Source organism: Orycteropus afer, unplaced genomic scaffold (genome assembly GCF_000298275.1).
Source record: "Orycteropus afer afer isolate SDZICR_OR568_19922 unplaced genomic scaffold, OryAfe1.0 scaffold00020, whole genome shotgun sequence".
NCBI classification, from domain to species: domain Eukaryota; kingdom Metazoa; phylum Chordata; class Mammalia; order Tubulidentata; family Orycteropodidae; genus Orycteropus; species Orycteropus afer.
The window spans coordinates 4,118,643-4,131,460 of NW_006921607.1; the positions used below are offsets into that span (position 1 = coordinate 4,118,643).

Consider the following 12,818-nt stretch of genomic DNA (forward strand, 5'->3'; position numbering starts at 1 on the left):
TTGAACCACCAGCCGTCTGGTTAGCAGGCAAGTGTCTTAGGCACTATGCTACCAGAGCTCCCCCTGTTCCTAACAGTCCCTCCCAATTACCATAAACCTATAAATGTGTCAGCCATGCTGCTCAACACTTACTATGTTAAAGCAGCTTCCAGGTGAACACCTTCCATGTCATGAGCACGCACGGGAGCTCCATTTATTTTACCAATAAACTCGCTCCTTGCTATCAAGTTGATTCTAACTCATAATGACCCCCATTGGGTTTCCAAGGCTGCAAATCTTTACAGAAGGACCCACCTCATCTTTCTTCCACAGAGAGGCTGGTGGGCTTAGAACCACCAAACTTTTGGTTAGCAGCCAAATGCCTTGAACCACTACACCACCAGAGCTTCTTATTTTACCAATAGTAATGGCAATTATTGAATGCTGACTACATGCTAAACCCCTGTGTCCTTGGTGATTTCATTTGTTTTGCTATGTTTTTAAGTTCTGACTGCATGCAAGGCACTGTGCTTGTTGATTTCACTTGTTATTACCCTAGTAGGTGCTGTTAGTCCTTGAGCACCTACTGTACACAAGGCATTATGCTTAGTGAGTTTATTCATTATGCAAAAAGTTTATCTATTGTTTGAGCACCTGCTGCATTCTCCCAGTGGTATCCTTGCCATGGTAGTGGGAGCTAAACTTTATCTAGCCCCCTCTCTGTGCTCCATCTGTTCCATAAGGTCAGAGTTTATGTTCTCTGTTGTTTCAGTTCCACCCACCTTGGAGTTAACCCGTTTCCCCGTTGAAGGGAACCAGGTGAACATCACCTGCCAAGTGAAGAAGTTCTACCCCAAGAGTCTACAGCTGACCTGGTTAGAGAATGGAAGTGTGTCCCAGATAGATTCAGCCTTGATCCCCATCGAGGACAGAGATGGGACCTATAGCCTGAAGAGCTGGACCCTGGTGAACTCATCTGCCTACAAGGAGGATATGCTCACCTGCCAGGTGGTGCATGATGGGCAACCAGCAGTCAGCATAAACAAGGCCCAGAAAGTCACTACCCCCTTGAAGGACCAGGGCACAGAGTCAACTTCTGGTGAGGCCTCCACTCCACCCCACCTGGCTTTTTTAATAATTGTATCTTAATTTTGTCTTTATTGTTTTAACATTAAAATAGTCACTCATGCTGTTGTTAGGTGCCACTGACTTGATTTCTACTCATAGCGACCCTATGTGATGGAATAGAACTGCCCCCATGTTATTTTCTAGACAGTAAACTTTCCAGGAGCTGATCACCAGCTTTTTCTGCTGCAGAACCTCTGAATGGGTTCAAACTGCCCACCTTTCAGTTAACAGCCAAGGCTTCACTTCTGTGTAACCAGGACTCATTCATTCATGTTTATTATAGAGTAATCTAAGTCAGTTCCATATCATAGTGACACCATGTAAAACAAAATGAAATACTGCGCAGTCTTACACCATTCTAACAATCGTTGCTATGTTTGAGCCCATTTTGCAGCCACTGTGTCAATCCATCTTCCTCTTTTTTGCTGCCCCTCTACTATACCAACCATGATGTCTTTCCCCAGGGACTGGTCCCTCCTGATAACATGACTAAAGTATATGAGATGAAGTCATGTCATCCTTGCTTCTAAGAAACATTCCAGCTATATGTTGTCCAAGATAGATTTGTTCATCTTCTAGTAGTCCATAGTATGTTCGGTATTCTTTGCCAATACCATAATTCAAAGGCATTAATTCTTCTTGGGTCTTTCTTATTCATTGTCTAGCTTTCACATACATATGAGATGATTGAAAATATCATGACTTGGATCAGGCCCACCAAAGTCTTGAAAGTGGCATCTTTGGTCTTTAACACTTTCAGGAGGTCCTTTGTAGTAGATTTGCCCAATGCAATATGTCATTTGATTTTTTGACTTCTGCTTCCATGACACTGATTTTGGATCCAAGTAAAATGAAATCCTTAACAACTTCAGTCTTTTCTCTGTTTATCATGATGTTGCTTATTGACCCAATTGTAAGGATTTTCATTTTCTTTATGTTCAATTATTTTGTTGAAAAAAAAATGATATTGTTCAACAATTTCTTCATTCTGTTGGATCACCTTTCTTTGGCATGGGCACAAATATTGATCTCTTCCAGTCTGTGGGCCATGTAGTCCTCTTCCAAATTTCTTGGCATATACAGGAGAGAGTTTCCAGCGTTTTATCTGTTTGTTGAAACACCTCAATTGGTATTCTGTCAGCTCCTGTAGGCTTGTTTTTCACCAATGTCTTCATGCAGCTTGGACTTCTTCCTCCAATTCCATACATTCTTGATCATGTGCTATTTCCTGGAATGTTTAAATGTTCATTGACCAATTCTTTTTGTTAATCCCTCCTTCTTTTTTTGATCTTCCTGCATCGTTCAATATTTTGCCCAGAGAATCCTTCAACATTGCCACTTGAGGCTTGAATTTATTCTTCAATTATTATGAGAAATGCTGGACTTGCATTCCCTTTTGGTTTTATAACCCTAAGTCTTTGCACATTTCATTATAATACTTTACTTTGTCTTCCTGAGTCACTCTTTGAAACCTGCTGTTCAGATCTTTTACTTCATCATTTCTGCCATTCTCTTTAACTACTCTACATTCAAGAGCAAGTTTCAGAGTTTCTTCTGACACCCATTTGGTAATTTCTTTCTTTCCTGTCTTTTTAATGACTTTTTGCATGTATGCTTTCCTTGATGTCATCCCAAAACTCTTCTGGTCTTTGGTCATTAGTGTTCAATGTATCAAATCCGTTCTGTAGGTGGTCTCTAAATTCAGACGGGATATATTCAGAATCATACTTTGGCTCTTGTGGACTTGTTTTAATTCTTTTCATCTTCAACCTGAACTTGCATATGAGCAACTGATGATCTGTTCTGCAGTCAACCGTTGGCTTTGTTCTGACTGATGATACTGAGCTTCTCCATCATATCTTTCCACAGATACAGTCCATGTAATTTCTGTGTATTCCATCTGGTGAGGTCCATGTGGGTAGCTGCCATTTATGTCTTGAATAAAGATAGTTTCAAGGAATAAGTTGTTAGTCTTGCAATATTCTATCATGCAATCTCCAGCATCATATTTTTTAGCTACTGATACTTCTTCGTTTCCAACTTACACATTACAATCATCAATAATTATCAGCACATCTTGATTGAATATTTGATCAATTTCAGACTGCAAAAATCAGTTAAAATCTTCAATTTCTTCATATTTGGCATTAGTGGTTAGAAAAAATTTGAATAATGGTTTTGTAAACTGGTCTTCCTTGTAGGCATATAGATATTATCTTATCACTGACAGTGTTGTAATTTTGGCTGGATCTTGAAATGTTCTTTTTGGCAATAAATGTAACAACATTCCTCTTCAGTTTGTCATTCCCAGCGTAGTAGACCGTATGGTCGTCTGATTTAAAATGGTCAATAACAGTCCATTTCAGGTCATTAATGCTTTATGAGTTCAATTTCATTTTTAATAACTTGCAATTTTCCTAGACTCATATTTTGTACATTACACGTTCCAATTACTAATGGAGTTTTGCAGCTATTTCTTCTCATTTTTAGTTGAGCCACATCAGCACATAAAGGTCCCAAAATCTTTACTCCTTCCACATCATTAAGGTCGATTCCACTTTGAGGAGGTGGTTCTTCCCCAGGCATATTTTGAGCACTTTCCAACCTAAGAGGCTCATCTTCCGGTGCTTTATCAGACGAGATTCCACTGCTATTTACAAGATTTTCACTGGCCAATTTTTTCAGAAGTAGATCTCCAGGTCTTCCTTCCCAGTCAGGAAGCTCCACTAAAACCTTTCCCCCAAGAGTGACTCTGCTAGTATTTGAAATATCAGTAACATACCTTCCAACATCACAGCATCATGCAAACCACCACATTACGACAAACTGACAGACAAGGACTGGACTGAGTGGAAAAGACAGATTAGTAGAACTTACCTAACCTGGAAAACAAAGAGGAAAAGATTAAAAACAAGGAACATATGTAGCTGTGGGAAAGTAAGAGGAGAGAAAAACTGGGGCACAAAACTTATTTGAAGAAATAGTGGCTGCAAATTTCTCAAATTTAGCAAATGAAATTAATGTATAAATTCAAGAAGTTCAGTGAACTCCAGCACACTTTAGGTACAACATAATCAAACTTCTGAAAAAGAGAGGTGAGAAGAATATCTGTAAGCAACCACACACACAAGCACATGACATAGATGAGAACAATACAAGGGACACATGACTTCTCATTGGAAAAAGAGGGCACAAGACAATGTCAGAGCAACATTAAAGTGCTGAAGGAAAAAATAATTCTAAATATAGAACACTATATCCAATTAAAATATAATGAAGGCAAATAAAGATTTCTTTTTTGAAAAATGGAAACATAAAATTTATAATGTGCACTACCAAAGTAAAAAAAAAAAAAAAACCTCACTGCTGGCAAGTCAAATCCAACTCACACCGACCCCTCCTTGGATTTCCGAGGTGGTATCTCTACGGAAGTAGATTGCCCAGTCTTCCTTCCAAGGAGTGGCTGGTGGGTTTGAACCACCAGCCTTCTGGTTAGCGGTCAAATCCCTTAGGCACTACGCCACCAGAACTTCACACTACCAGAAATACTAATAAATTAGGACTGAGAAAAATACATATTCCAGTTTATCTATGATCTTCTTACCTGCTTCAACCACCCTGTTAGTCTGGAGCTTTATAGATAAGAAACATGAAATCAGGGAGTAATATGGGATATTGTTGAAGATGTCTTGCCATTTGCATTAGACCAGGTGATAAATCAGAGTAAATTGGAATCCCTGAATCCAGCCTACCGAGCAAAGAGTGCCAATTAGGACAAAGTTCCATCTATGGCTGATCTTCATCCCAAAGACAAACAGTTGGAAGCAGATTGTGCACTGAAATTTAGTGATTTTTCTCTTTTTACTCAGTTACTTTGCAATTTTGGCATTCTCTCAAGCAGTTCTGAGACCCTTGTTTTCGTACACAATGTACTTTTCCTTTCTTGTTTTGTCTTAAGGTTTGTGAAGGATGCATTTGGAGATAAAACAGCTACACTGCCACCATTGCCTTTAGTCATTTGGAAATCACTTGAAGATTTTCGAGTGCATTGGCCCATATGTTCCTCCTTGCATTTCAGAGTCTCAAGCCAACTAAAACCACACTAGGTGCTGGGGCCAACGCTGTGTCATGGCAGCCCTATGTGTTGCAGACTAGGCCTGTGCTCCGTAGGGTTTTCATGGCTGTGACCTCCTGGAAGGAGATCACCAGGACTTTCTTCTGAGGTGCCTCAGAGTGGACTCAACCCACCAACCTTTCAATTCATAGCATAATGCTTAAGCATCTGTGACCCTCAGGGACTCCTCTCAGGGTCCCACTACCTCCTGAGCAGGATCCTATCCTTAGTGTAGCAGGCCCACTGAAGCTGAAAATAAATACAACCTCCTCTATAACTCTGCTACTCTTATAATTCTGCCCTGGGCCCAATCCTTAAGATTTTCTGCTTTCTAGTTCTGGGAGATAAGAATCTGCTATGCTGCCAAGAAGTCTCTATCTTTCATACTTTGCCTTGATCAATCACTCTAAGCTTTTCATTGTCTTTCTCCAAAGGATTGATGCCTCCAGCTACAGCCATCCAAGTCCATAGTCCTTATACTTACCATTTCCCAACTAGTCTTCAAATGCCTAATATTGGAGTCTTTGCTCTGGCATATACCATCCCAGTTCACTACTGATGAAATTTTCAACAATTTCACCCACCCGGGCTCCTCTTACTATCAATGATAGAGTCTTCATTTCCAGCCAGCTAATGAATTTTATTAATTTCCTAGGACTACAGTAACAAAATCCTACAAACTAGTTGGTTTACAACAATAGAAATTTATTCTATCATGATTCTGGAGTTTAGTAGTCAGAAATCAAAGTGTTGGTGGGACCATGGTCCCTCTAAAATCTCTAGGGAAGAATCCTTCCTTGCCTCCTCTTAACTTCTTAGTGGTTGCCAGCAATCCTTGGTGTTCCTTGGATTATAGTTGCATCACTCCTATCTCTGCCTTCATCATCAAACAGCTTTCTGAGTGTCTGCATCTCTGAACCTCTCTCTCCTTTTAAGGACACCATTATTGGATTTAGGGCCCACTCCAGTCCATTATGACCTCATCTTAACTTGACTGCATCTGCAAAGACTCAATTTTCAAACAAGATCACATTCTCAAGTACTGGAGGTTCAGACTTCGACATATATTTTGAGAGGGACATAATTTATCCAGTTCCAGATTTGTATTGTAGGATCTGCTTTCCAGACCACTCCCAGACCAGTTCTGATAGGTCAGTTTCTCTGGGAAACATACTCCAAAATAGATATAAGAATGCAGGAAGCTTACTGGGGAGTACCATCAAGATCAATATACATGAGAGGGTAAGAGAAGCAGAATTGAGGGTGGAGGACATTGAACTTCATTTGAAACAAAATTTCAGTTGAACCACAAAAGATTTGATCACTTCTACACAGGGCTGGAGAGCTAGGATGGTCTTTTGGAATTGTTTCAAATTGAGAAGATGGGACTGAGACTGTACCCCCCAATTCAGACAGTTCTTGGATTCAGTTGCCCCCTAGAAGGAGGTGTGATCTTGGGCAATGCAGCTCTCTTCAATTGAAAGTTCCAGAGAGTGACTCAGGTGAGACTTGAGGCCTCCAACACCCCAGCAGCAACAAATGTGGAAGTCTCCACTCCTTCCTCAGGGATGAACCACCATTGTCTTCTTTATTTAAAAAATGATTTTACTATCTCTGCTTTTTAAATTTTAAAAGCAAAAACTGGTCATTATAAAAATACAATGAATCCAAAAGTATGTTTCCTCAGATCCAACTTTGTATAAGAAGAGCTCAGGTGGCATTTACTCTGGAGCCAGGTGGACTAGATCATTTTTGAGTCCCCTCCCAAGCATGAGCCTCCATATCTTTGACTTACCAAGGTACTTCTGGCCAGCAGGACTCATCAGATCAGCCTACCCTGAGGATTCATTGGGCAGGGTCCTTCCCATGACCTTGAGAGGTTGGATTTGTCTTGGCTCCAAAACAGGGTCATGAGGGCCATCCCAAAGGCCCACAGTGATGGACTTGCCTACAATTGAATCCCATTAATCTTCTGACCCTCCCTAAGCTCTCTGAACCTCAGTTTCTTCATGAGAAACAGGATAATAGTACCCACCCACAGGGTTGTGAGGTCGCTATGAGTCGGGGCCGACTCGATGGCACATAACAACAACAACAGGGTTGTGAAGATTAAGTAAATTAGGTGTCACACTTTTATGCCTCTGAGTAAATGCTCTTCCCCACCTCTTCCCTCAAGAGGGACTGTCCTGGCCCCTGAGAAGGTAAGTGAGACTGAGGACAGGCAGGGCATGGCTTCTAAGGCTTCAGAGCATCTTTGGGCACAGGAAGCTTCAGAGTGAGTAAGGGGTTGCCCCGGGCTTGGACTCCTGTTTGCCTCCTCTAACGACTACTCCTGCCTGTTGACTTCCAGGCCTGGAGCTGTGGACTCCCCTCCTCCTTTTTGGAGGTCTCCTCTTAGGCCTCAAGGTGCTGCTGGTGGTTGGTGTTTCTGTCATCTATGTCTACAGGAAGCAGAGGGCCTGACTGTAAGTTGTGGGAGAAGCTTTGGCTTCAGGGAGGGAGGGCAGGTGAACATCTGTCTCCAGAGGGGCAAAGTCAGCAGGGACAGCAAGCCCAAGAGGTCCCACCTGTCACACAGTGTCAAGACACATCTTGAGTTAACAGAAGAGACCAAGTTCCTCCACTCCCCTCAGGAGCCTCATGGACTCCTCAAAGAAGTTCTCAGCTCTCAGGAAGCATGTGGGGTTTACGGGTGGTGGGTTAGGTCAAGGGTTCTGAAAGGGGATTCTTAGAGTCCTAGAGGTTCCATAGAAGAAATGGCAGAAGGGAGTTAAGTGAGGGACAAATGAGTGGGCAGTTCCCTTGCATACCATCTCCAGATTATTTAAACCCTAGGGCTCCATGGGGGCAAAAGGCATCCACATTTTAGAGTAATGTTGAGAACCGCCAGACTTGCTGCTATGAGTGCTGTCCTGCTGACACTTCATCTGAATGAGTGGCTGTAACTTAGGAAGGGGAGTCAGAACTCAGGAGAAAGATTAAATTGGCAGCAGTCCTATCCCCAGGGCTTCCTATCACCTCACAACTATCATTCCAGGAGGAGAGCAGTCTGGGGGACAGAGGCACTCAGAAAACATTTCTTGATAATGAGCAGACAATTAAATGTGGATGTGTTTCCCACCAACTCCCTCCTTCCTCCCCTGATGGCCCAGCCTGAGAGAAGGTTCCAGATGGAAGTCCCCACAGACTCTGCTCCATGTGCCTCCCTGCTCTGGACACCTGCCTGGACACACCCTCCTGCTACTCATTCTCACAGTCCTTGGTGTCCCCAAGGCCAGGTCTTGGGAACTAGTTCTGAGGACTGATTCCCTCCTTCCCTAAAATATGAGAAAAGTTCAAGTGTCCAAAACATATCAAGATACAGCTCATCTATTACTGTGCAACTCGGCCATAAACCACATACTTATGTCTGTGTTCACAAGAATTCTTCTCATTCATGGATTTATGCCCATACCTAGCTTCCTGAACATAAATGAATCACTATGCCTGTTTGTTGGGGCAATCTACTTCTGTAGTGATACTGCCTCGGAAACCCAAGGAGGGGTCACTATGAGTCGGGTCCGACTCGACGGCACATAACAACAACAACAACAATGCCTGTTTGTAAGGCATCTGGCTGCTAACCAGAAGATCAGCAGTTCAAACCCACCAACTGCTCCACCAGAGGGAGATAAGGCAATCTACTTCTGTAAAGATTTATGTTGTTGTTGTTGTTGTTATGTGCCCTCAAGTCAGATAGCTGGGAGTCACTATGTGTCACAATTGACTTGGCAGTGGGTTTTAATCTCTGTTTGAAAAAGAAAAATTATTTTCCTCTCTCTGCTTACCCAAGCATCCTACTCTTCAAACCCAGAAGTTTTTCCTCCCCTCTCTGTGATAGGACCACTAGTTCTCATATCATCTTGCATCCTCCCTACCCCATTGCTCATGCAAGTGATGTCACCATCCAAAAGCTTTATATACCCCACATTCAATTCTACCTTCAAAATACTTATATGTGTGGTAGACTTACAAATGTTCATCAATTAACTGTCCAAAAGAGGGGAAAAAAATTTTTTAAAAAAGCCTGATGGATAGCATTTGCCAGTTTCTGTGGTGTAAATATTGCCACCATGGCCAACTTCAAGCTACTTACAGTTAGCAGCCAGATTTTAAAATTCTTGAAAATTTAAGAATCAGCTTTCATATCCATCATCTGTACACCTTACCTCCACTACAATACCCTGGTCCCAGACACCATCATCTCTTCCTGGATCATTGCTACCCTCTAACTGGCTTTTCTGTTTCAAGTTTTGCTTCTGAAGAAGCCAGAATGATTCTTTGGGAAGATGAGTCAGATCATATCATTCCTCTGCTTCTCTGATGTATCTGCCTGGCTCCCTCCCTCTCTTCTTTCAAGTTTCTGCTTAAATGTCACTTTATTGAAGACTTCTTCTGCAAGCCACCCTATATAAAATATCTTACCCACTCTCACCCAACAGTTCAGTTCCTCTTAACATGATTAATTTTTTCATAGCATTGTTACTATCTCATACACTAAATATGAGCTGCCTACAATTACATAGGAGCTCTGGTAGCGTAGTGCCTAAGGCACTTGACTGCTAACCAGAAGGCTGGTGGTTCAAACCCACCAGCCACTCCTCGGAAGGAAGGTTGGGCAATCTCCTTCCGTAGTGATTGTTGTTGTTGTTATTTGCCATCGAGTCAGAACTGACTCCTTGGCTTTCTGAGGCAGTATCACTATGGAAGTAGATTGCCTCATCTTCCAAGGAGTGGCTGGTGGGTTTGAACCACCAGCCTTCTGGTTAGCAGTCAAGTGCCTTAGGCACTACGCTACCAGAGCTCCTCGGAAACCCAAGGAGGGGTTGCTATGAGTCAGATCTGACTCAAAGGCACATAACAACAACGATAACACATTGCATGGTAGGTGTGGGATTATAAAAAGGACCATGCAAATTCAACTCATAGAATTTGATCTTAATCACTGGCAAAAATAATGATTGCTCAATGACCTTTAATTTTTTTTTTCAAAACATTAAAAACCTTCTTACTATCAGTTATAAATGCATAGAAAAACCAAACTCAAAGCCATTGCCATCAAGTAGATTCTGACTCATGGTGACCCCATGTGTTACAGAGTGCAGCTGCTTCATCGAGTTTCCTTGACTGTAACATTAACAGAAGTGGTTCACCAGGTCTTTCTTCCACAGAGGTACTGGGTGAGTGCCAACAGCCAACCTTAAAGTTAGCAACCAAACAAAAACCACATACCCATCCAGATACAGAAAAATGGGGGGAAAAAAAGTGAAAAGAATATTTATTCAGTACACTGTAATTTTAAACATTAGAAACATTAGGAATTAAAGCATTTTATTTCTTGGTAAAAATTTACCAAAAATAGTTTCAACAATGCTTACTTTCTTCTCTTTGTATAATTTCCGATAGAGAGCAAGCATCTTGTCCATTCCTTGGCAAGTTATCATACTCCTGTCAAATTTGGATCAGTTTCCAACAGTTTATCCTTTGCACTTCTAGTGCTGTAAAATCTTTCTAAGAGTTCCTTTAATGTGCAGTCTTTTGCTGTTATCATTACCTCTGGGACATCATCATCTGTTTCATCACTACCGCTCTCCTCATGTATGTTGATAAGTTTGCCTTCAGTGAGGCCCTATGGCTGCACATCTAGAGTCTATCCAACAGCGGTGTCAACATTTCCATGGTCAACTATTTCTTCTATAATTTCTTGTATGCTTGATTTGAATTTCACTTCTAATACTATCACTTTTCCTTTCTTCATTTGCCTCATTCTTTGTTGTCCAATCCTCTCTTCCAATCATTTGTTTTTGGTAAATTATCATGTGAGTTCATCACTGAGAGGTAAGGAGGTAACAGATTTCCATGCTTTACTGCCTGTGCATAAACTGAGTAAGATTCACAAGTCGATCATGAACAGACTTTGAAAAAAGTGGCGTGACTGATCACTGTTCACGATGAGCATCTGTTATATATGTAGTGATTGGTGGACTGAAGTGCCAGCAATGAAGCTCATACTTTATGCAACTACTCACAGTTAATTTGTCCTGTAACTGAATTGAAGTAGAAATTTGAAACCATGTTGTTTGGAGACTGGTGTTACTTAACTAAACTCTGCTCCTCGGACTTCATGCATATCGGCACCATGTAAAGGAAGAACTTCTTGTGTTTGTTTCTGTCTTCTTCAAATAGAATGTAAGCTCTAACAGGGAAGGGACTATTTGGATCCTCAGTGGCCAACACTGTGACTGTCATGTCATAGGCCATCAGATATTTATTAAATAAATGAATGAATAATACTCCATTCAAGACATTGGTTTGTATTAGACACAGAATTTCAAAATAAAAGTTTTTTCTATTTGATCACCCAACTCTTGCATCCTGAAGCCCTTTCTTTAGAGACTGTTTTCTCTTTTGTGTATTTAAAAAATTCCATCAAAAACTCGATCTCTTTCACAAAGTAAGGAAGTGCTCAAATAATAAAAAAAAGCATTAACAATTATTTATCCTTTGCACATCTAGTTTTGTAAAATCTTTCTAAGAGTTCCTTTAATGTGAAGTTTTTTGCTGTTATCACTACCTCAAGGGACACAAGAACCAAGTGAGAGAGTTCCAAATAGCCAAGACTGGAATGATTAGAGCAACAAAATAGATAAAGCAGTATTGGGTTAGATCCCAAAGTATGTCCATTTGACTACTAATCAGAACGCGGGTGGTTCAAACCCACCAGCCTGTCCTCAGAAGGAAAACTGGGCAATCTACTTTTGTAGAGATACCGCCTTGGAAACCCAAGGAGGGGTAGCTATGAGTCAGATCCGACTTGACGCAGTGAGTTTTTTTAATATAATCAATACCCATGAGTCCATATTGAGATAAATGATTGAATAAGTTAATAAATTGGTGAGAAGAGACAAATATCCCATCCAAGTATCTACAAACATGTATGTATATGCTCCACCATAAAGGAAAAAGAACATATCACCCCACTCCTTAAATGTGGGCTCTGCTTGCCTTCCAATAAATACACAATGGGAGTAATTTTACAATGGATAAGCATGACAAACACTACATTAGCCAGCTTATCCACATAAACAGTTCCAAATTATGGTTATAGTATGCACTGTAAGTATAATGTGATAAAAATAGCACATAGAACAAAATCCAAAATTCAATAATGACCAAAATTACTGGTCAGATGGAGTCTGGTGAGACTCCCAATACTATGGCCATGGAATACATTCTGGGCCTGGAACAAAGCTCACTCCCAGGGGCTGGCTCTCAGCCCAATAGTAAACAAGATGTACACACAGACCACTCAACCCAAGGAGACACACCCACACACTCTATGGAAATGGATCCCTTGGAGCAATCGACCATGGGGCACCAGAGGAGCAACATTTGCATGGAGGAAAGGCAGGACAAACAGGAGTGCATAACTAAGAGGGGCACAGGGTGGGGGGGTGTTACTGGGCAGGGAGGGGAGGAGACTGGGTTAGGGTTGGGGATGGTAAATGGAGAGTGAAACTAAATGTACACATAATATTGAACATAAAACAAACGCTTA

General features: G+C 41.3%; 1 protein-coding gene across 1 annotated transcript in view; it reads left to right on the forward strand.

Moving 5' to 3' along the window:
- The window catches only part of LOC103214195 (signal-regulatory protein beta-1), a 15,483-nt gene extending 7,799 nt beyond the window's left edge, over nucleotides 1–7,684 (forward strand). The window contains exons 4-6 of the mRNA XM_007960025.1: nucleotides 752–1,078; nucleotides 3,016–3,021; nucleotides 7,572–7,684. Of these exons, the coding sequence (XP_007958216.1) occupies nucleotides 752–1,078; nucleotides 3,016–3,021; nucleotides 7,572–7,684 (446 nt within the window). The remainder of the gene's footprint in view (nucleotides 1–751; nucleotides 1,079–3,015; nucleotides 3,022–7,571) is intronic.
- The last annotated feature ends 5,134 nt before the right edge of the window (nucleotides 7,685–12,818 follow it).